The 25,437-nt window shown below is 42.6% G+C and overlaps 1 protein-coding gene across 2 annotated transcripts in view; it reads right to left on the bottom strand.

The window, feature by feature from the left end:
- Nucleotides 1-25,437, bottom strand: part of LOC139387067 (XK related 4) — a 63,270-nt gene that overhangs the window by 10,356 nt on the left and 27,477 nt on the right. For both annotated transcript variants that reach the window (XM_071133052.1, XM_071133051.1), the window contains exon 2: nucleotides 1,562-1,761. In XM_071133052.1, the coding sequence (XP_070989153.1) occupies nucleotides 1,562-1,761 (200 nt within the window). The remainder of the gene's footprint in view (nucleotides 1-1,561; nucleotides 1,762-25,437) is intronic.

Raw genomic sequence — 25,437 nt, forward strand, 5'->3', positions numbered from 1 at the left:
TGTAACTCTGTGTCGTTGTATGTGTCGAACTGCTTTGCTTTATCTTGGCTAGGTTGCAATTGTAAATGAGAACTTGTTCTCAACTTGCCAACCTGGTTAAATAAAGGTGAAATAAATAAAATATCAGTGTGAATGCTATTGAAGCCATCTACATTTTGTTATTTCATTTCTGTAAGTAATTTAACAAACTAACATTGGAATTGAAGTTGATCCCAAGACAATACATAAAAGACCGTAATTACACGTTCTGATTGGCCAGTAAGGGGCAAAGCCTAGACACACCCACAACTTGTTTATTCGTCAAAACCCATCCCGATATTGAACAACCATATTTTCATGTATTTTTATAGAAAATTGTTAATGAGCTAAACTGAATGGGGGACTAAAACGGTTAGGTCAAGCCAAGGTTAGCGATGCCATGGGTTTTAGGTGCTCTATAAATCCGCCATAATGTCCTCAAGTCTTGGTGAGCCGAGGATGGGATTTTCAGAGCAATTAACTTTCCCCATCAATCCATCCACATTTCTCTGTCCCATTGTACTATAGCAGCCTGTGAATATCAAATGGAAGAAGAGGAACCTATAAATACACTCTCTCTTCTTCTCCCAAGGCTCCTAGACTCAGAGTAGCTACAGTGATTAACATCCTGCATTATGTGCATTTTCCACTTGTAAATCTTATGCAACTCCCACCGTATGAATAGAATTGTTTTGAAATGATGGCTGGAGAGAGACTGACAAGAGGAAATACAACCGACTGACTACATCCACAGACTCGTCAGCATCCTCTCCATTGTTTTCTCTCCCTCTCAAGCGCATCACACATTTTTCGAAACCCTCCTCACCGCTAACGTCAGAGGAGGTCCAATCTTCTTTAGCACAGCAGAAAGAGCATAAGTGCCTCTAAAGTGCAGCAAATACTCTGCTTTCCACGGCTCAGCACAGCAGAGGAGAAGGTAGAGCAAAGCAAGGCTATGGAGTTGTGGGGACGATAGACAAGGGGAAGACTTGTGATAGTGTTCAAGCCCACAGCAGACCTGGAAGCTTTCCACTGGCCTAAATGTGGCCAGCCTTCTTCCCCCCCTGCGTGCGTTTGCTTGTGTGTGTCTGTCTGTGTGTCTGTGTGTGTGAGGCATGCGAGGTGTGTGTGTGCCAGCCAAGCCAATGTAATTAAACATGATTCATTGCCCCGGAGAGAGGACCACACTCTTTCTGTACTTAACATTACATTAGGCCTGCATTTCTAAGAGCAGACTTTACATTGATGTGCTTCTGTTCACACTAACAAAGAAGTATTCCACACAGGCCCGGACCACAATAGAACACTTTGGTGGTGGTGTTCTTTTCAACAGCGGTATCCCAACTTGGGAAACCCTAACAGTGCAATGTGACTGATTTACAACAGACAGAGGCAATGAATGGGAATAGTGGGAGATGGAGAGAGTATGTGAAAGTGTGGTTTCAGGAAGTACATTGGATGGCCTGTGTATTTACAGTATGTGTACAGTGGCAGATAGATGAGGTGGGAGAGTGTTAATACAGGGTGTGGTTCCAGCCAGTACCTTGGACGGCCTGCAGTTTGTGAGTCTGGATGATGATGCAGAGCTGCAGGACCAGCTGAGGAGCGCTCTCCAGGAAGGTGGCCAGGAGGTGCAGCATGCTGACGTCAGCAAACTCATACACCATCCTCCAGTAGAACCTCCAGCGGTCATGGTCCCCACTGCGCCGGCTCCGGATGCCCAGGTAGATGGCGTGGAAATACCTGGAACCAAAGGAAACAATACATCCACAAGTCAAATTACAGGACACCTAGTGACCTTGTCAAAAAGTTTGGATCCCTTGGCGTCGCAGCTAATGCGCTACCGCTCGACTCCACAGTATGGCCCCCTTTGGTTATGCATGTACATAGAGAGTCATATTATATGTGTGTTTATATGTCCCACTCAAATGTTTTTCCTTCATTTCCATATAATCCTATCTAGAATGCATTTCACCAAGTCGAACTTCTAAAATTGTGTCTTACAGCTCCTATCCAACAAACTGCATTCAGTAGTAAGAGGGTTTCTGATGTTGTGTTGGGTTATCCTGTGTGTTAGCTATGCCTAAGGATGCACATGAATTTGATGTGAATTATTTAGTGCTGTTGCAGTTGATTCTGTGAATACAGACATAGTGTGGCTAGAAACAATAAACACAGACAAAGTGATGTCATTGTTACATCACTTCAGCTTGGTATTGTAGCTAGAATAATGATTATGATACATTTAAGTCCCAGGGGGATGTGGTACTGTGTATGGCAAATATACTACGGCTAAGGGCTGTTCTTAGGCACAAAGCAATGCAGAGTGACTGGACAAAGTCCTTAGCCGTGGTATACTGGCCATATATCACAAACCCCCGAGGTGCCATATTATTATAAACTGGCTACCAACGTAATTAGAGCAGTTAAAATACATGTTTTGTCATACGCGTGGTATCAGCCAATCAGCATTCAGGGCTCGAACCTCCCATTTTACAAGTACATTTAACCTGTCATTGCAAATTATTAAACAATTAAAGACCAATTGTTTTCTAAAAGTGGACTTAATTGTTACACAGTGAAAATGTCTCAAGTGGCACTTAAGATTAGTTAACCTCAGCATTGGCAGAAACAGCTATCTGCTTGCTTGTTCTAGGCTGAGTTCCAAATGGCACCCTATTCCATTTATAGTCCACTACTACCCATAGGGCTCTGGTCAAAAGTAGTGAACTATAGGGAATATGGTGACATTTGAGACTCAGAAGCTTCAAGTGGATGGAACATCACTTTTAAGCTGCTAGCTATTCCCAGCTAATTAACTACATCTATATTTACAATGCTAATCTAGCCATTTAAACATAAAGGGTTGAAAGAGCTTATTTGTCAAACATACACTTTTACTGTCAGAGAGAGACATGCGCAGAATTAAGATGAGGCTAGCTATTGACTACAGCTCCACCAATCTATGAAATCCTCACACACACAAAAATAATATGCTCCACTGACAGTCTGGGAAACCGTCCAAACATAACCGGCCAGAATCTACCTGCTCACCACAGGCCTATTTGAATACAGCACTGTACACTGCTTCTACTACTCCATTACCTGAGAACATGTTCAGGGGAGGCCGACATGGTGACCAATTAGTGTCTGTGTTTTGGTGCCCCTATCATTTTTGAGAGCACTGATATTAAACTCATTTTGTCACAAATAACCACATACAAGTGCCACATCTGTAAAGTTAATGTGGAAATTATGGAACTGCAGTTGGATGTATTCGCCAAACTGCTGCTTTCAAACTTCGTGTAGGTGTAAGCTTTGACTGATTATACTTTCCGTCAGGGCCTCATTAAATGTGGATTATATGCAACACCATTTTGAAAGGACTGAGGTTGAACACGTAGATTTTGTTTATACATTTGTACTTATCACAACATCTCATCTGTGATTGTACCACATTTATCACATTTACATTTCCCTAGCAGAAATACTACCACATCTGAACAGTTAGTGTTGCACATTTAAGTGATATGAATTAAAGGTTTCTTAAGAAGAGTTAAACTTTCTATGACTCTGTGTAGACCTTCAAGTCTCCAGGGTTAGCTAGTGATTATTAGGGTAACTGCACTTCAGAGGTTTCTAAGAATCACATTTCTGCTTTAAAACAGATCACAGTAGACTGGGTCCTTATGAAATTCTGACTTGGGTTACGGTCATTGCTAAAGGTCTAATGACTGAATATGGCCCTAATGAAACGTAGCCAGACTGTTAATTGATACACCGACTGATCCAACTCCTGTTTTTCCAGGACGCAGCTACTGAGGAGCCCTGAATTTGTCTCCAACAGAGGCCCTGCCTACTGGCACCTGAGTTGTATTAATTTGGTCCCAAACGAAGAAAGAAAAGGACTGGAACAGGGAGCAACTTCCTAAACTTGTACAATAAGAAGCACTTGTTTTCTGTTTTCAATTGATGAACGCTTTTAAAAAAATGCTAGCTGTGCCCTAATGTATCCCAGCACCAGTCCTGCCCCGCGGTGCCAGATGCCCTATTCCCATAGAGTGTCTGGGGTCCTCACGCAGACACATTATCCCCCTGACCCACCTAGGCACACAGCCAAAATACTTATGCTCACAGGCAACAGAGGTAAACCAATAGGATCCGCCCCTTTTTCTCAATTTTCGCCTGAAATGACATACTCAAATCTAACTGCTTGTAGCTCAGGCCCTGAAGCAAGGATATGCATATTCTCGGTACCATTTAAAAGGAAACACTTTGAAGTTTGCGGAAATGTGAAAGGAATGTAGAAGAATATAACACAATAGAACTGGTAAAAGATAATACAAAGAAAAAAACCTACCGTTCTTTTGTATTTTTTTGTACCGTCATCTTTGAAATGCAAGAGAAAGACCATAATGTATTATTCCAGCCCAGGTGCAATATACATTTTGGCCACTATATGGCAGCAGTGTATGTGCAAACTTTTAGTCTAATCCAATGAACCATTGTATTTCTGTTCAAAATTTTGTATCAAGACTGCCCAAATGCTTAATTTGTTTATTAATAACTTTTTATGTTCAAAATTGTGCTCCCTTCTCAAACAATAGCATAGTATTCTTTCACTGTAATAGCTACTGTAAATTGGAGAGTGCAGTTAGATTAACAATAATTTAAGCTTTCTGCCAATATCAGATATGTCTATGTCCTGGAAAATGTTCTTGTTACTCACAACCTCATGCTGATCGCATTAGCCTACGTTAGCTCAACCGTCCCCTGTATTATGACATGAATGCACTTCAAACCCAAATGCTTAGTCTCAGTCTTCAGCTATCATAAATCTTTGTTTTTAACGGTTGTAGTACTAAGTCAAAATATTCCCAAGTATGGTTTTTGGCACTAATGATTTTATTTTGATGTTTGTACAATCAAATCAAATGTTATTTGTCACATGCTTCGTAAACAACAGGTGTAGACACAGTGAAATTCTTACTTACAGTACAGGCACTTCCCAACAATGCAGAGAGAAAGAAAATAGAGAAATACTACAAAAGTAATAACACATAATAATAAAAGTAATAATAAATACACAATCTGTCACGCCCTGACCAGAGAGAGCCCTTGTTTCTCTATGGTGTAGTATGTCAGGGCGTGACTAGGGGTTATTCTAGTTTATATTTTCTAGGTTGGTGTTTTGTATGATTCCCAATTATAGGCAGCTGGTAATCGTTGTCTCTAATTGGGGATCATATTTAAGTAGATATTTTTCCCACATGTGTTTGTGGGATATTATTTTGAGTTTGTGCACTACGTAGTCACGTTCCGTTGTTCGTTTATTTGATTTATGTTTCACTTTGGAATAAATATGTGGAACTCAATATCCGCTGAGCCTTGGTACCGTTCTTACGACAACCATGGCACAATCAGTAATGACTGGCTAGGCCACTACAGGACCTTGAAATGCTTCTTACGAAGCCACTCCTTCGTTACCCAGGCGGTGTGTTTTGGATCATTGTCATGCTGAAAGACCCAGCCACATTTAATCTTCAATGCCCTTGCGGATGGAAGGAGGTTTTCACTCAAAATCTCACGATACATGGCCCCATTCAATCTTTCCTTTACACGGATCAGTCTACCTGGTCCCTTTGCAGAAAAACAGCCCCAAAGCATGATGTTTCCACCCCAATGCTTCACAGTAGGTATGGTGTTCTTTGGATGCAACTCAGCATTCTTTGTCCTCCAAACACGACGAGTTTTTACCAAAAAGTTCGATTTTGGTTTCATCTGACCATATGACATTCTCCCAATCTTCTTCTGGATCATCCAAATGCTCTCTAGCAAACTTCAGACGGGCCTGGACATGTACTGGCTTAAGCAGGGGGACACATCTGGCACTGCAGGATTTGAGTCCCTGGTGGCGTAGTGTGTTACTGATGGTAGGCTTTGTTACTTTGGTCCCAGCTCTCTGCAGGTCATTCACTTGGTCCCCCCGTGTGGTTCTGGGATTTTTGCTCACCGTTCTTGTGATCATTTTGACCCCACGGGGTGAGATCTTGCGTGGAGCCCCAGATCGAGGGAGATTATCAGTGGTCTTGTATGTCTTCCATTTCCTAATAATTGCTCCCACAGTTGATTTCTTCAAACCAAGCTGCTTACCTATTGCAGATTCAGTCTTCCCAGCCTGGTGCAGGTCTACAATTTTATTTCTGGTGTCCTTTGACAGCTCTTTGGTCTTGGCCATAGTGTAGTTTGGAGTGTGACTGTTTGAGTTTGTGGACAGGTGTCTTTTATACTGATAACAAGTTCAAACATTTGCCATTAATACAGGTAACGAGTGGAGGACAGAGGAGCCTCTTAAAGAAGAAGTTACAGGTCTGTGAGAGCCAGAAATCTTGCTTATTTTCCACCATAATTTGCAAATAAATTCATTTAAAAATCCTACAATGTGATTTTCTGGATTTTTTTCTTCTCATTTTGTCTGTCATAGTTGAAGTGTACCTATGATGAAAATTACAGGCCTCTCTCATCTTTTTAAGTGGGAGAACTTGCACAATTGGTGGCTGACTAAATACTTTTTTGCCCCACTGTATGCTGAGCACTTGTTGGTTGCTTTTCCTTCACTCACGGTGGGTACCACCATGCAAAGATCATCCGTTCACCTACTCTGTATCTCGCAAAAACATGGCAGTTGGAACCAAAAATATCAAATTTGGACTCATGAGACCAAAGGACAGATTTCTACTGGTCTAACATACATTGCTCATGTTTCTTGGCCCAAATGGTCTCTTCTTATTATCGGTGTCATTTAGTTGTGGTTTCTTTGCAGCAATTTGATCATGAAGGCCTGATTCACACAGTATCCTCTGAACAGTTGATGTTGAGATGTGTCTGTTACTTGAACTCTGGGCAGCATTTATTGAGGCTGCAATTTCTAAGGCTAGTAACTCTAATGAACTTATCCTCTGTAGCAGAGGTAACTCAGGGTCTTCTAGTCCTGTGGCAGTCCTCATGAGAGCCAGTTTCAGCATAGCGCTTGATGGTTTTTGTGATTGCACTTGAAGAAACTTTCAAAGTTCTTGACATTTTCCAAATTGACTAACCTTCATATCTTAAAGTAAATATGGACTGTCGTTTCTCTTTGCTTATTTGAGCTGTTCTTGACATAATATGGACTTGGTCTTTTACCAAATAGGTCTATCTTCTGCATATCACCCCTACCTTGTCACAACGCAACTGATTGGCTCAAACGCATTAAGAAGGAAAGATATTCCACAAATTAACTTTTAACAAGGCACACTTGTTAATTGAAATGCATTCCAGGTGACTACCTCACGAAGCTCGTTGAGAGAATGCCAAAAGTGTGCAAAGCTTTCACCAGGGCAAAGGGTGGCTACTTTGAATATTATTTTTGGTTACTACCATGAGGTATTCTAAATACAATGATGAAAATTAAAGGATTATGTTTCACAACTGAGCGTCACATCATTCCTCACAACTAAACAAGTCTTTTGTAATATTTAAACTCATGACAAATATCTCCACCAAGCGAACCCATGATGAGTTATCTTAAAACGCAGACACATGCATATTAAGTTCTCTTTTGTCTTTCTCAATGTGCTAAGGCGAAACATCTTCTGAATCTGGGGAAATGCATCACTCCTCTTAGTGACATCATGCTAGTTCATTTCCTCCATTGATTTGATAATGAGGAAGGAGGCCTTTTTCCCCGTCAAGAACTGCGTGCCTCTCCCTTTAGGAAGCCACTCATCATAACACCTGGCCTGTACTACTGTACAGTAAGGACAGTAAAATGATGGCCATGGAATCAGTACTTGCTTTGGGTTCTCTCTAATTGGAGCATCATCAAAAGATATACTGTTGCGTTATAAATAACCTATAATTCAAGTGGTCCAACCATTGCTTTAGGTACAAGCCAAGCATCAAACTTCCTTTGTCCAGTCGGCAAATATTTTATAGAATAACTAAATGGCTTCTTCCACAAACGTTCTTATTACAGAGATGTGTGGAGAAGAGAACCTCTGTGTCATACAGAATTATTACAACCCTCCATTACTCTTGCATTTATGCCTCTAATTTGCATTAAGTGTGTTCTAGAAGTGCCAGGATAAATGTAAATTATTTTGAATCCTGACCTATTTTTAGATGAGTCGAATCTTGCACGGAAATATAGATCATTTTTTTACTGAGCAATTTGCTGAATAGTATCTTTGGGTCAAACGAAGCAGTTTCTGTTATGGTAATGGATAATTAATTAGACTTAAAGAGAGAGAGACGATAGGATGAGGGAATTTTAAATAGGAGCCTATGATGTACATTAATTGAAATGATAAGCTGTATATTAGTCCTCTGCTGATACATTAGACTTTAGTATAACAATGTCTGGCATGGAAGCTCTACAAAATCTACATACATGCATGATTATGATAGTGGTAAAGTATTGTGCAAACTACAATAATTACTTCCCTCCTGCCCTGTCAATGATCCAATGACCTATTCATGAATTATCAATCAAAACAGGAATACTCTTACTGGTGTGTGTGTTAGTCAAGGCCCAGGTCTGCACTTGGGAGTCTCAGTGGAATCTTCCTCCTGACCTTCTCAATGAATGGGCTCCAGGCCCTGAACAGCATAATGATGCACTCCACCCCATCCCCTTAACACTGCCATGAAGACCGAACGAACACTAGCCCTCCTCACTCACTGCTTCTCCACATTGTCAAGGCTAATCTGGAGATCATCTCAACAGAATACTGCTCACATGTTCTCTCGATGAAAAGCAAAGCTAATCTTCCAGGTTGATCCAGGACACTACCATGATGAAATACTGTGCAATACCATAGAAGCAAATAGTACTGCAGTACTGAATTAATGGACATCAGTAGGCTCATTCGTTTGCTATTTCCTTTGAAAACATATCCCGCTCATGGTAACTACCCATTTCGTATCGTCCCCAGCACCAAGCCCCCCAGTATGTGAAAAGCTGGGTGTGGCTGGATAACTGGATGGGTAACTGGCCTCTGGATGATGTTATTCCTGCAGCGGAGAGCCGGGGCTTAGCATGGTGTGGTGATAAATTGTCATTCTAAATGGGATTAGCCAAATGTTGTTGTGCATCCTTCCCTGAAATGGGATTATTTCTACCACTCACCCAATGCCAGTCTGAAGAATGGCTCAAGAGACGTGCATAGAGCAACAATGCCTGTGGATGGGCCCATAGCTTACTGTACAGTGTACACACAACACGCCTGGCTGAGTAGACACCCATAATACAATACACACAAAGCAGGCCTGCGTCTATGTTTGAGGGCTGAGCTAAGAAACACTGACATTGTCTAAATAGCACCAGACTGAGAAACGTGATGATGACAGGCTCCACACAGGGCTGTGTGACTGACTTGACTGTGTGAGGCGTGCAGGACAGGGAAGCATCCTCACAGGCCATGCATGCCAACTCACAGGATCAGTGGAGACCGAGCTCTGATAGCTCCACCAGCTCGGACCTTTGACCTCCGTATTTCAAATCACTAGGGATTCCTAAGACTCTCCTAAAAACGTCTGTTTGCTCCTCTTAAGGATCAATCTCTCCAGCTTATTTTAAGACTGGCCAATGAAGAGTGTTGTAAAGTATACTCCCACTCACTGCAAAATAGGCAGTTATTTGTTTGATTCATTTCTAGATACTGTATATATGTCTTAGATATGACTCCTTGCTGTGACACAATACAAAACAATCAAGTTATTGTCTGTTCAATGTTTCTATCAGTCCTTGAAACAAACTAAACAATGTCACAAAACACATACACAATTCTCAAACATAACAGCACAAATGCTTAATCAATTACTTGTCTGGTCGTTCCAGGTCTCTCATCGGCTTTTAATAACCATGGTCGTGCTCATTAGGCACCACAAAGGAGGAAACATTTCTAAACCGAGGAGGAGCTACTTGAACTTGTCTAACAAGAAAGCTCATCTTCATTTTCAAAAGGTTTCCTGCTGTCTCGTGCCTAATGAACACGACCCAAGATTGGTGCATCCTATTTGTTACTTTTCATGCTGCTGGCCTGGGGTTCTGGCTCTGTTCTAATGAACACGACCCAAGATTGGTGCATCCTGTTTGTTACTTTTCATGCTACTGGCCTGGGCCTCTGGCTCTGTTCTAATGAACACGACCCAGGTTAGTTCGTCCTGTTTGTTACTTTTCATGCTGCTGGCCTGGGCTTCTGGCTCTGTTCTAATGAACACGACCCAGGTTAGTTCGTCCTGTTTGTTACTTCTCATGCTACTGGCCTGGGCCTCTGGCTCTGTTCTAATGAACACGACCCAGGTTAGTTTGTCCTGTTTGTTACTTCTCATGCTGCTGGCCTGGGCCTCTGGCTCTGTTCTGTTTGCTGTTTCTCTGTGGGTTCTGGGGCCGGTGGCAGTGGCTATTCTGTTCTCTCTCTGTGTGACAGAGCTGTTCTCCCGATGGCTCTATGCTTCATGTCTCACTGGTTCTGGCATCATACTGTAGGGCTCAGCCTCGTCCCCTTCATCACTGTCTAATTTTAATCAATCCCTCCCCAACCATCAGTGTGGCCCAGTGTTGTTATCACCCACGTTCCCCCGCACATACACACTCCCACTCACAGCTCCAGAAACACACACAGGCACGCACACTTTCTCCCCACCAATATATCTCTCTGCTGCCAAAGCCTCATCTATTCCCCAAGCTCTGGGTCCTGTCAATCACCTCCAAAAGTGCCAGACCAGACTACACTATCTTTTAAAACTTTATACTGTCTGTCTGTCTGTCTGTCTGTCTGTCTGTCTGTCTGTCTGTCTGTCTGTCTGTCTGTCTGTCTGTGTCAGTGAAATCAAGCCACTCAGACATTTCAACTGGTGATCCCATCTATACAGCACTGTATAGTCAAATATCTAGTTCAGACAGTCTCAAGTATTGAGTGACACTCATCCTTCACAATTGGAGAGCACTTGACCTGCTAATGGTTGCTGGAGAATGGAACAGTGGAACAAGCCTTTGCTTTTATGGGAGAGACTGAGGTGGTAAGAGCCAGGCTCTGAGGTTGACTGGCAGAGACAGGCTACAAGCCCTGAGAGACAGAAACACCATGGAAGAAAGGAACAGAACAGGCAATGTCCCAAATGGCACCCTATTCGCTATATAGTACAGTACTTTTGACCAAAGCCCTATGGGCCCATGTCCAAAGTAGTGCACTATGAAGGGACTATGGTTTCATTTGGGACGCAGACACAGGCTGAGGCTGTAGTGCCGGAACACACCTGATCTTTAAGCGCTCCCCCTGTTGCTAAGCACCACCATCACCATCAGCTGCATGTATGCAATCCTCTCTAGAGGTCTGTGTTTCTATAGTGAATTATACCGTATAGTGGCACGATTTCATGCATCCACTCAGGACCCTCGGGGTAACGCAGCGACAGCAAACACTCATCGTAATTACCAACATGGGCTTGAGTCGAATGGTTTGCAAGGACTATTTCCCTATCGATCTGAATGCCATTTTGACTGGTAAACACAGCAACCACTTTACCTCTACCGTCGTATTCATGAGGATTTCGATACAGCCAGGAGGAGAAGTGTGGAGGGAATTTCCATCTCTCACAGTAAATCAAAGCTTCACCGCCACACCACAGTTGACCAACTAAGTCTGCTAATTACTGCCTTTTCCTGCTTCTCATTGTCAATCAGAGAACATCAGAGAGAGACACACTACAACGAGACACACTGCACACTTCAACCGTGCTCGCTGAAGTCAATTAGAAGACCAGGGTGAGATCACAACACAGAAATACTGCACCTCTAATACTAATAAACCTTTAAAGCTAAAATCCTTAGGTTCTACATCCATTTTTGGTTGATAGTTGAGGAATATAACTTATAAATGCCTAATAAGCTAAGTTCAACTGTCGTACCCCATCAAAACCCAAAATATACATTTGTTTTACTCCAACGTTTGTAAACAACATAAACATAAACTCAATACATGTTTAAAACTATTTGATACAATGGATGGTCAGTCATTGCATCCATAGCTCTGTCTCTGAATTTGAGAGTGGTTACATTTCTCTAGCCCCATCCCTTAGCTTTTTAGTTAAACTGGGATGGGGACAATGCTTTGTTATTGTTTGAATTAAGGATTATATCTTTAAGGAAGGAAGGAAGGAAGGAAGGAAGGAAGGAAGGAAGGAAGGAAGGAAGGTCTGTCTGTCTGTCTGTCTGTCTGTCTGTCTGTCTGTCTGTCTGTCTGTCTGTGTGTGTGTGTGTGTGTGTGTCCTTCATGGCTCAATCAATGCCGCATGGAGCCGGAGCCAGCGTCTCCCCAGCCTGCAGCTCAGCCCAGTCCAGTCCTGCCTCCTTCCCATACATGATGAATGCATCCTGTGCCGCTGCCAAGAGGAACCCAATCAATTGAACCTTGTTATTCAGCAATTATCAAAAGGAGCACTTTTTCTGCATGATGCCCAATGAAAAAGGTCAATGGGATTCACCGCCATAAATAAAACTCTCGCCGGGGTATTATTGTGCACTAAATTCTTGACACGGCCATATTTCTTGCATTTACCAGTCACAGCAGACACATAGGTTCCAGGCTTATAGCCATCGACGGTCTGGAGGTAGAATGTCACAGAGAAAACCTTGAGTGATTGACAGCCACACTTGATGTTAAGGATGTACCTGAAGCATAAACTGGACGGTGGAACCAGATGGCTTGTCACTCCAGTCTTTAAATGCAATCCATTAAAATAACACAGTACGTCACCTTCAATTGTTTTCCTCACCTAATAATGGGTTCACTTGGTGGCACTGTATGCCATCCTGTCATTTAAAATCTCATTCACTTTATCAGTGGATGCATATAAGAGAAATAAATCCTGCAGTTCTGTGGACTGGACCTCATAGTTCTCAACACTATTCCCACCAGTATTCCAGATCGATAGACTGTAGCGTTTTCATGTTTTGTCCAAATGTGTCTTATCTATAGACAGAAGGACAGCCATCGCAGTATGTGTTCAGGAGGAGGAGGACAAGAAGGAGGAGGCACTAACCATGAAGCCACAGAGAGCCATGTTGTCAGTCAGAGAGCTGGCTGGGCTGCCTGGTCCTCTGTCAGACTGCTCTGCATGCCAGGACCCACAGATGCTATCACTGCTATGTCACAGCGCATAAACTTCAGTCTACACTGAGCCCTATTCAGAGAGAGTGGCATGTAACTGTTACACTCTCCAGTGAGGCAGATAGAAGCCCAGCCTAGCCTAGCACAGCCCCTCCTAGCCTGAGAATCAGCCGGCATAAAGGGGCTCTGCTGTCAGTGCTTTGCCTCCTGGACACATTGAGTCAACACAGACACACAGACAGACACACAGACACACACACAGACACACAGACAGACACACACACACACACACACACACACACACACACACACACACACACACACACACACACACACACACACACACACACACACACACACACACACACACACACACACACACACACACACACACACACACACACACACACACACACACAGCTGTACAAGGCATCCTCCTTTCCAGTTAATGTGTCCCTCATTAGGCACATGGAGAGCCTGTCCCCTCAGGTCAGACTGCTCATAGTGCTGAGTGTGGACTATGGGTGCTTCAGCACAATCGTCATACTGTATGGGCCACATTACCAGACAGTACAGATACTGTACTCTTACACCTGCAAATTTCCCTCCAATACCCTCTCCTCTCCCTCCATGTTATCATCCCAATTAAAATCCCTGAAACAAAATGGCTGAGTGTGTGAGGTGCAGCGTGCACATGGCATATGCACCCAGAGCAGTGCACACATGAGTAACCTAGAAGATTACATTCAGCCAGTAGTGACATCCAGGCATGTCCAGCAGCCGTAAGCCTCTCTCTCCCGTGGTTCCTCTGAGATTCACCCTCAAGGTGCCAAAGATGTTCCCTCTCTCTCTCCTGTGGCCGTTTGGTCTTGTTCATATTTTCTTGGTTATAGCGGAGTAGATTTGAGACCATTTTATCGCCAGTAAAGATTAGGATTAGAAGATCGGTGAAGATAAGCAAAGATTCCCAGTTGAAATTCATGCAGAGATGGAATCTATACTGAGGCTAGCAAATAGAGGTGTATAATGCCTATGGTCCTGTACAGCCATTAAGTATAACATCATATTATAGTAGGTACAATACACAGGGTTACGCATAGACACCCACAGTTTCCAAAGCATTTATGGCAAACAAGCCTCCCTGAAAAGCACTTTTTTTTTGCTGTGCAAGCAATGATTCCTAAGACCAGAGGGCAATTTGTCACTAAAGCAATGTAACAGATGGCCCAAATTTGTAACTGTGACATTGGCTCTATGACAAATAGCTGGGGTAATGGTATTACCTGCAGAATCTTAGTTTGAAAACAAAAAGAAAAATCCTTGTTTCTTCCATCTTCTTCCCCTTTGCCACTAACTTAATACTGCTTAAGGTTCATTTGAATAGCTTCCTATGGTACTACATTAAGCACTATCGCATAGACCAACTCCTCTGCAGCCCATGTGGCTTATGAGTAGCTACTGGACTCAAGAGTTGAAAGTTGATAACCACTGAGAGCATCCGTTTCGCGCAGCAGTACAAGTATCAAAAACATCTGACCCTTAATTATCCAAATTCATCGCATTAACCTTTGGTAACTCAATAACAATCATTATGCATAGAACACCAGTGTTTGAACTACACATAAAACACATGGACGTGAGACTTAAATATAAATACAAACCACATAGGGCCTATAGTATAATATCTTCATGCTTGGTATGCTGCATTTAACATTTAGTGATGTATGACTACGGATGCAGGGGGTTTTGTGTGCGTGTTTATGGATGGTCAACTGAATAAAAAAAACGCTTATTAAACCCAGATGGATGGACCGGATTCCTCTGCAAATCTGCCTTAACACTCTTTGTAATCCCAGATATGAGATATCAGGCCAATTCATTTCCTCAGGGGGGTAATGATAGAGGTTAAAGACATGAGAACACCTTTTGGTGCTTGCGCTGCTTTGGCTGGCTGAGGAGGACTTTCATTGAACCAGTACTGTCATAACATAAGATGCAGTGCTGCCCTTTAAACATTAAGTATTGATGTACAATATATCTTGGGAAGGAACACTGGTCTTCATAGACGTCATGCAGGGTGCCGACTATAAGGTGAAATAGCATAAATCATAATTGGAATATGTATTGTTAAGTATAATTCATCTTAAAAAGGGCTGACGAAATGCAACCCTAGACAAAGAACAAGCTAAAGTACATACTGTACTTGCTGTGTGGCTAATCTACTATATCATCTATCCAGAGACAAAGAAATTCCATTAATTGTTGAAAGATAAAACATTTCTAATACATTGTATTATTTCCCAGACTTCTCTTGTCCTGGGACAACAAAGGTTGACACAAATGCAATACTGTCTGCGTGATTTTAACCAGTGACACACTGACAATGACACCTTGAAACCAACAATAGAGTGTATTTGCATACATCAGGGCGTGGTGTATGTCCATCCATCAGCTGTGACAGAAGATGTGATCGGGGTAGGGTCACCCACGAGGGCTGATCTCATCTGAACGTCATTGTCAATACATTGTCATTACTGTGGTCATAATATGTGTGTTTGCGTGTGTGCGGTTTCGCCTGTGTGTTGGAGAAGCTCACTCAAGAGGATGGGAGGGAGTGATCCCCCTGGAGGATGCTGGTCCGTCTGACCCATTTGGTAATTTCACTGCCCCTCCCACACCGACCCTTCCCTTTGAGAAGGGTGCAATTGCGGTCTGCAATTCGGGGTGTTCCTGCATGTGGGCATTCTTGCATCTGCAGGAACCCCTCTTTATACTTCTATTGATACATTTTTAAAGCTATGACAGGCAGGAGGCGGGGACGCTCTAGTACAGGAGATGGTGTTTATGCACAATAACATTGAATGCCAGCCGTCGATAAACCCCACAGAAGAAGGGGCAGGGGCGACAATGGTAGACAGTGTGCATCGTCCCCGCCTGTCGGGCACTGTTTTCCTGCAGTTCTGTTAAGGACAGCGAGGGCAGGTGTTCGGCAGGCGGGAATGAAGACACTGTGTGCTAGCTTAGCCAGCTAGTCCGGTACACAGGAGGTGGGGATGACACCGTGTGCTAGCTAGATAACTAGCATGCTAGCTAGTACGTGGTGTCCCTAACTAGCAAGCTAGCTAGTTAGCTAACACACAGTGTCGCCCCAGCCTCCCGCCTGCTGTGCTAGCGGTAGGCGGGGGTGACAGTGTCCTTCTCGCCCACATGTCTGGCACGGTTTTCTCCAGATAACAGCAGGTGGGAGGCGGGGGCAACACCATGTGCTAGCTAACTTGCAAGCTGACACTCGGTGTCGCTAACTAGCAAGCTAGCACATTCAAAAAGTGTCACAAGCATGAGGATGTCATGCTCGAGGAGGGATGTGTTCATGCAAATCAAATCAAATGTTATTGGTCACATACAAGTGTTTAGCAGATCTTATTGCGGGTGTAGCAAAATGCTTGTAAACCAATGGGATGATAGAGGGGGAGTGTTCAAAAAGGAACCAATGGGAGAATTCCCACATGCAGAAATGCCCCGAATTGCAGGCTGCAGTTGCACACCACTGTTCCCTCTTCCACCCTTCCCCTCCCCTCTTCCATCTCCCTTCCCCCTCCGTCTCCCCTCCCCGGCCCTTTCCGGCACACAGGCTGGGCTGAGGCCCTCCTCAGGGGGACATTACAACAGCTGTCTGCAACCATCGATCCCAGACGATAATGTCCCAGTCTGGCCACAGGAGGCCCATCACTGCCTGGTCCCCATGCCCAGTGCTACTCCACAAGGTCCATCCATCACAAAGTGACATTGGACACAGCAGCTTAGTCCCATTTGATCAATGAAACTATGGTTTGATTGATACATAATTTACACAACAATGATAAGCATATAGCATGCCAACTAGATCCTTCTTATAAGAATATAGATGAAAAACATTATCAGGGTGAAACATTCTGATACTGAGTGACAAATTACTGGATTAAGACTATTTGTAATTTTCCTAATTGGTCCCTTTCTGTTCATTATGCCTGTTGTTCAATTTCTGTCTAATTTGTAATTTGACTATCAGTCATGTAATAATATAGGATACTGGACATTTTGTAGAGACAAAGACAAAGGGAATGAAACATTTGGCAAATTAAACGTACCGCTTTTAAGATTTTGCTTTAAAAAAGGTCCATTGCCGCTATTTTCATCTAACTTCAAATCATTTCTGGGTAACAATTAGATACGTCCTCCAGCATTTAAAAAAAACTTTTACTGTTGAAAAGCGACATCCCAAGTATAAATACAGTAAAGTACACACACTTAAGGGTCAAAAAATATTTTTGCGCAAAATAATGTTTTTTTTTACACACAACTGCAAAGTTTAAGGAGTAGGGCATTCAAGGAGTTGGTCAAGAAGTCGTAATGTCATTGGCCTCCCCCTTTCTTGAGGAACAATAGAGGAGCAATAGAGAACAAAAGTGGATAGGCTTGTGCCATGTCATGACTTACCTGGACCACCTATTGAGGTGTACCTTTTGTTAAGTAAATCAGGTGATACATGAGGTGAAAGGGAGACTAGTGTCTCACTTAAAGTGCCTTACTCTGATTATTTTTACCATTTTAATTGAAACAAACAAAAATACCTTCTTAGCAAAGAACAATTTCTCAAGCAATAATTTTGCTAGGACTGTCTGGAAGTGGTCTGAGTGGGGAGGGGAAAACTGAAAACTATCTGTTATTGGCCGAAAGGTTTGGAACACTCTTATTGGTCTACTAACTAATTTAATGATGTCACCAGGCAGGCCAAAACTCCATCCCACCAAAGCCTGAAATTTCAGGCTGTCTTTTCAAGCACCTCTTACACTAAAAAAGCATTACCATAATTTTCACAATTTCACAGTATTATTCCAACCTCATAGTGTGGAAATATATATATATATATTTCTTGATGTTTCTTTTTTTACTTAGTTTATGTATATATATATATATATATATATATATATATATATATATATATATATATATATATATATATATATATATATATAGTTTATGTTTATGTATATATTTAGAGTTTATATATATATACATAAACTCAGTAAAAAAAGAAACGTCAAGAAACTGTCAACTGCGTTTATTTTCAGCAAACTTAACATGTGTAAATATTTGTATGAACATAAAATTCAACAACTGAGACATAAACTGAACAAGTTTCACAGACATGTGCCTAACAGAAATGGAATAATGTCTCCCTGAACAAAGGGGGGGTCAAAATCAAAAGTAACAGTCAGTATCTTGTGTGGCCACCAGCTGCATTAAGTACTGCAGTGCATCTCCTCCTCATGGACTGCACCAGATTTGCCAGTTCTTGCTGTGGGATGTTACCTCACTCTTCCACTAAGGCACCTGCAAGTTCCCGGACATTTCTGGGGGGAATGGCCCTAGCGTTCACCCTCCGATCCAACAGGTCCCAGACGTGCTCAATGGGATTGAGATCCGTGCTCTTCGCTGGCCATGGCAGAACACTGACATTCCTGTCTTGCAGGAAATCACGCACAGAACGAGCAGTATGGCTGGTGGCATTGTCATGCTGGAGGGTCATGTCAGGATGAGCCTGCAGGAAGGGTACCACTTGAGGGAGGAGGATGTCTTCCCTGTAACGCACAGCGTTGAGATTGCCTGCAATGACAAGCTCAGTCCGATGATGCTGGGACACACCGCCCCAGACCCTCGCCCTCCAAATCGATCCCACTCCAGAGTACAGGCCTCAGTGTAACACTCATTCCTTCGACGATAAACTCAAATCCGACCATCACCCCTGGTGAGACAAAACCGCGACTCGCCAGTGAAGTGCACTTTTTGCCAGTCTTGTCTGGTCCAGCGACGGTGGGTTTGTGCCCATAGGCGACGTTGTTGCCGGTGGTGTCTGGTGAGGGCCTGCCTTACAACAGGCCTACAAGCCCTCAGTCCAGCCTCTCTCAGCCTATTGCGGACAGTCTGAGCACTGATGGAGGGATTGTGCGTTCCTGGTGTATCTCGGGCAGTTGTTGTTGCCATCCTGTACCTGTCCCGCAGGTGTGATATTCGGATGTACCGATCCTGTGCAGGCGTTGTTACACGAGGTCTGCCACTGTGAGCACGATCAGCTGTCCGTCCTGTCTCCCTGTAGCGCTGTCTTAGGCGTCTCACAGTACAGATATTGTAATTTATTGCCCTGGCCACATCTGCAGTCCTCATGCCTCCTTGCAGCATGCCTAAGGCACATTCACGCAGATGAGCAGGGACCCTGGGCATCTTTCTTTTGGTATTTATCAGAGTCAGTAGAAAGGCCTCTTTAGTGTCCTAACTTTTCATAACTGTGACCTTAATTGCCTACTGTCTGTAAGCTGTTAGTGTCTTAACGACCGTTCCAGTCAGGCGTTTTAACGACTGTTCATTAATTGTTTATGGTTCATTGAACAAGCATGGGAAACAGTATTTAATGAAGATCTGTGAAGTTTTGGGGATTTTAACAAATTATCTTTGAAAGACAGGGTCCTGAAAAAGGGACGTTTCTTTTTTTGCTGAGTTTATAACACAGGAAATCAAGTTTTGACTTCACTGGGCCTTTAACTACCGACTTTTTCTCCCTTGCAGCAGAGATCCCTTGCAGCAGACCTCTTTCAGTTCCAAAGCAATGTAAGGTTACTCTCCGAAATATCATCCATACACTTCATTCTCAATAAAGTATTTGAAAGTTAAATCTGTGAAAAGGAAGGAGATGTCCTTTAGATGGACATAAGGCACTTGGTATTATGTCCTTGGAAGCCCTTTCCCTGGGTTGATTATGCCCAGTCTAACACTAAGTGCCCTTCAGCAGTGCATTGATAAAAATGTGCTATCACCATGGGATCATTTCCGTGGGCAGGCTTGGCACTGTGACAACACTACAAACACTTGCAGTTGGTTGCCAGTTTCGCCAGACAGCTTACATATATACAGTATGTGCATGATATATGAGTGTAGGTTATAGTGACGTGTTTGGTGTTTGCTTTGGAACAAAGATACAAAACAGAACATCAATTGGGCATATGTAGCGAGCGGCGACACTTTCTGGATCAAGATGAATAGATGTGGGTCAGATGATCTGAGATCAGTGGTGGACCGTTGCGGTTAGGTAAACAGTATACAGTGATTAGGAGTACTACAGACCCAGATAAAGGGCCACGGCTACAGTCAGCAAAGCCCCATCCTGACAGGAAGAAATATAATTGTGCCCTCCGGTTGCCATTAAATGCAGCTTGTCTCCAGCTACAGGTCAAGTTGAAGAACAGATTTCCCATTGACTTGGCTGGAACACTGTGAGGGCATCACTCGATATCTGTTTATAGCCCAGGATTGTTAGGGAACATTCACCACCTCTCTAACCAATGCTTACTACACACCCAGACCGGAGATGACCAATGGTGCTACCAACACATAGAAAATAGTGATTTTTAGTAAGTGAAGAAAACATTCTAAACATTGATTGAGTTATTTTGGAATTAAATCTGAATGTTATATTTGGAGAATACTCTACGACAAAAAGCAAGCTTGCAACCTAACCGCTTCTCTTCAAGATTCAGTTCTATTCAGAATATTACTGAAGGTTAACTGAGTTTTTTTTAGCTGTAGCTATAGCGGTAGGTAAAGACGTTCAAGGCAAGCCATTCACAATTCCATAGAGAGATAGAAATAGAGAGAGTAAACATTTCTATAGATGTTCGTCATATACTGAAATATGCAATGTTCTTTTCAGTAAACCACTGAACACTTGAGGCATAAGAGACATGTATTATATTATGTATTATATCCTTACAAACTTTATTCAGAAAATACATTCCACATACCTCAGCTGTCCCTCATATTTCTCCAAGCAATGTATGAAACACTGTCTGTCATTTAATACGTCCAACAGTCCCCTTGACCAAAACCCTTTGATATCCATTGTCAAATGCAAGGACGTTTACATATCCTCAAAGGCAACATAAATAGCTCTCTATGACATCAAAAGGAAATCTGGTGTTTGGGATTCCACCTAGCCCAAGTCTAATCCCTGACTTGAGATGCATTCGTATCCCTCAAAGTTTGTCACCGCCTCGCCGCACACCGGCTAATAAACGCTGCGTAAGCCATAAGGAGCATGGGAGAAAATAGTTGTGAGAGAAACTGCATTGTTTGCTGACAGCCATTTGCCACTCATGATCACATAGAACAATGTTATCCACAGGAAGGGGGGTAGTAAACAACTTTATTCTACTTCAAAAGTTGAATAAAAAGTACTATTTCTGGCAACCTCACCCCACCGTAAGTCTAGTCATCATGTCTTGTCATTAGGTATGGGAATAAGGCTCAGCTAGTTAACTCTTGAAACTAGGGGGAACTATTTTTATTTTTTGAAAAATAACGTTCCCAAAGTAAACCGCCTATTTCTTAGGAACAGATGCTAGAATATGCATATAATTGACAGCTTAGGATAGAAAACACTCTAATGTTTCCAAAACTGTCAAAATATTGTCTGTGAGTATAACAAAACTGATATTGCAGGCGAAAGCCTAAGGAAAATCCAATCAGGAAGTGACTCATGTTTTGAAACCGTTGTGTTCCTATGCACCCCTATTGGCCACTGAAAGGGATATCAACCAGATTCCTTTTTCTACGTATTCCCTAAGGTGTCAACAGCATTGTGACGTAGTTTCACGCCTTTATGTTGAAGAATGAGCGTAAACGCCTACATTGCGTAAGTGGCCAGCTGAGGGCTCTCAGAGTGATTCTTGCGTAAAAGACAGAGGTAGTCATTTTTCCCCTCGCTCCTACTGAAAAGCCAATTGTCCCGGTTGATATATTATCGAATAGATATTTGAAAAACACCTTGAGGATTGATTCTAAAAAACGTTTGCCATGTTTCGGCGTTGTCATGACCGCTATTTCCGGTGGATTTCCCAACATAACGTGAATTTTGGGTATAAAAATAATCTTTATGGAACAAAAGGAACATTTGCTGTTTAACTGGGAGTCTCGTCAGTGAAAACATCCGAAGATCATCAAAGGTAAACGGTTAATTTGATTGCTTTTCTGATTTTCGTGACCAAGCTTCCTGCTGCTAGCTGGACATAATGCTATGCTAGGCTATCGATAAACTTACACAAACGCTTGTCTTGCTTTGGCTGTAAAGCATAATGTAAAGCATCATTTCTAAATCTGAGATGACAGGGTGATTAACAAAAGGCTAAACTGTGTTTCACTATATTTCACTTGTGATTTCATGAATATTAATATTTTCTAGTAATATCTTTTGACCGTTGCGCTATGCTAATTAGTGTAGTTAATGACAATTCTCCCGGATCCGGGATGGGTAGTTCCAAGATTAAGGAATAAGCCTTCTCTCTTCACTGACTCAGCACTCTGTCTGAGTAATTTGCAACAGCTGTTTCATTGTTAGATAAAGAGCTTTGTCCCCTATTTGGTTATTTGGTAAGGGTGATGGTTATATGTGGAACTATAATGACGCAAATTACCCTTTGAACACTTCAACAGTTCTTTGCAGATCAGAAAATGTTTCTTTCATCTTTTAGAGATAACTAAAATGTAGGGACATACAAATATTTTGGGGCTTAGTCTGCTCACAGCTCTTCTTGTGCAACCGTGAGTGAGAATTTTATTCCAGTTGACCTAATCTGTTGTGTTATGTCATTACATGTTAAACATCACTATGGCCAGTAATGGTGTTTTGTGAAAGACTCACATAAGGCCTTGTGTTTTGAGAAACAACTAAATCAGTGGTTCTCAATTCTATGCTCAGTGAGCCCCAGCCATTCCAGATCTCGTTCCAGTACACTGGATTCAACTTGTGAATTAAAGTAACTGCCCAGTGAACATCTCACTTTCCATATATATATATATACTGTTAAAGACATGCTATGGAACTTAGGCGACTACTAAGTATTTTTTAAACCTTCCACTTTGGGCTGGATGTGCCAATGTGTAATTCATACATGCATCATCTATGAGCAGAATTACTGTCTTACCTCAATTAGCCATGAAATCACTAGTTTGAAAGCAACGTTTTTCTGGAAAATGTGCTGCGCCCTTTCCCTACATTTTCCCCCACCTGGTCCAGCACCATTGCAATTTGAGTTCAAACAATGAGCTTCAGCACCTCACCATACGAGTGACAGCTAGCAAGACGCACATCATGCACACACAGAAGAGCAAGAGAGAGCGCTATTACATGGTGCACATATGTGACGTAGTACGCAATTTTCAGGGACCACTTTTGGCTCGTGAATGCTGCTTTCAGAACTACTGGCTAAAAAGTATAGAAAAGTACCGGAGAATCCCTTCAATTCATATCCAAATGATGTTGTTGACTTGTCCTATAGTTGTTTGTGGCCAAAGCATAAATTGGAGAAGAAAAAAAAACACTTCAAAACCCCCCCGTTAAACTTGTATCTCAAACAGACCATTTATAAAATGCTTGCTATTTCCTTATAGAACATGTCATCTCCCTGAGGAGCAGCTAGCCAATCCGCGGTCTAGACGAGGATGAGCTGGCCAATCATCGATCTACTTGTGTTAATATTTTTAATGACTCGTAGACGCCTACACACCATTCTATTGTTTTATGTAACCTTTATTTAACTAGGCAAGTCAAGCTTGGCACACCTGTATTTTGGGAGTTTCTCCCATTCTTCTCTGCAGATCCTCTCAAGCTCTGTCAGGTTGGATGGGGCGTCACTGCACAGTTATTTTCAGGTCTCTCCAAAGATGCTCGATTGGGTTCAAGTCCAGGCTCTGGCTGCGCCACTCAAGGAAATTCAGAAAATTGTCTCGAAGCCACTCCTGCATTGTCTTGGCTGTATGCTTAGGGTTCATTGTCCTGTTGGAAGGTGAACCTTTGCTCTGGAGCAGGTTTTCATCAAGGATCTCTCTATACTTTGCTCCTTTCATCTTTCCCTTGATCCTGACTTGTCTCCCAGGACCTGCTGCTGAAAAACATCCCCACAGCATGATGCTGCCACCAACATGCTTCACCATAGGGATGGTGACAGATTTCCTCCTGATGTAATTTTTGGAATTCAAGCCAAAGAGTTCCATCTTGGTTTCATCAGACCAAATAATCATGTTTCTCATGGTCTGAGTGTCCTTTAGGTGCCTCATGGCAAACTCAGAGCGGGCTGTCATGTGCCTTTTCCTGAGGAGTGGCTTCCGTCTGTCCACTCTACCATAAAGGCCTGATGGTTGTCCTTCTGGAAGGTTCTACCATCTCCACAGAGGAACTCTGGAGTTCTGTCAGAGTGACCATCAGGTTCTTGGTCCCCTCCCTGACCAAGGCCCTTCTCCCCTGATTGCTCAATTTGGTAGGGTGGCCAGCACTAGGAAGAGTCTTCTTGGTTCCAAACTTCTTCGATTGAAGGATGGCCCGTGTTCTTGGGGACCTATAATGCTGCAGAATATTTTTGGTACCCTTCCCCAGATCTGTGCCCTTCCCCAGATCTCAGAGCTCTACAGACAATTCCTTCAACCTCATGGCTTGGTTTCTACTCTGACATGCACTGTGAACTGTGGGACCTTATATAGACAGGTGTGTGCCTTTCAAAATCATGTCCAATCTTCTACAATTAAGTTGTAGAAGCATCTCAAGGATGATCAATGGAAACAGGATGCACCCGAGTTCAATTTTGAGTCTTATAGCAACGGGTCTGAATACTAATGTAAAAATGGTATTATTATTATTTATTTTATTACATTTGCAAAAAAATCTAAAAACCTGTGTTCGCTTTGTCATTATGTGGTATTGTGTGTAGATTAATGAGGAAAATGTTTTATTTAATCCCCTTTAGAATAAGGCTTTAACGTAACAAAATGTGGAAAAAGGTTAATGGTGTGAAAACTTCCCGAATGCACTGTATATAGCACCAAAAAGGGATCCACTATGATTACAAGCCAAATGACCCTTTTTTTGGTGTGTTTAGCACCATGTTCACAATGAAAACTCTTTCTCGTCCATCAAATAAGCACAAGGGCCTATCAATTTACTTCATGCGCATGTCCTTAGTAATGTTTACTGTCACACCCTGATCTGTTTCACCTGTCCTTGTGCATGTCTCCATCCCCCTCCAGGTGTCGCCCATCTTCCCCATTATCCCGTGTATTTATACCTGTGTTTTCGGTCTGTCTGTGCCAGTTCATCTTGTTTGCCAACCAGTATTTTTCTCCTAGCTCCTGTTTTTCCCAGTCCCTGTTTTTCCTCGTCCTCCTGGTTCTGACCCTTGCCTGTCCT

The sequence above is a fragment of the Oncorhynchus clarkii genome, chromosome 28 (genome assembly GCF_045791955.1).
Source record: "Oncorhynchus clarkii lewisi isolate Uvic-CL-2024 chromosome 28, UVic_Ocla_1.0, whole genome shotgun sequence".
NCBI lineage: Eukaryota > Metazoa > Chordata > Actinopteri > Salmoniformes > Salmonidae > Oncorhynchus > Oncorhynchus clarkii.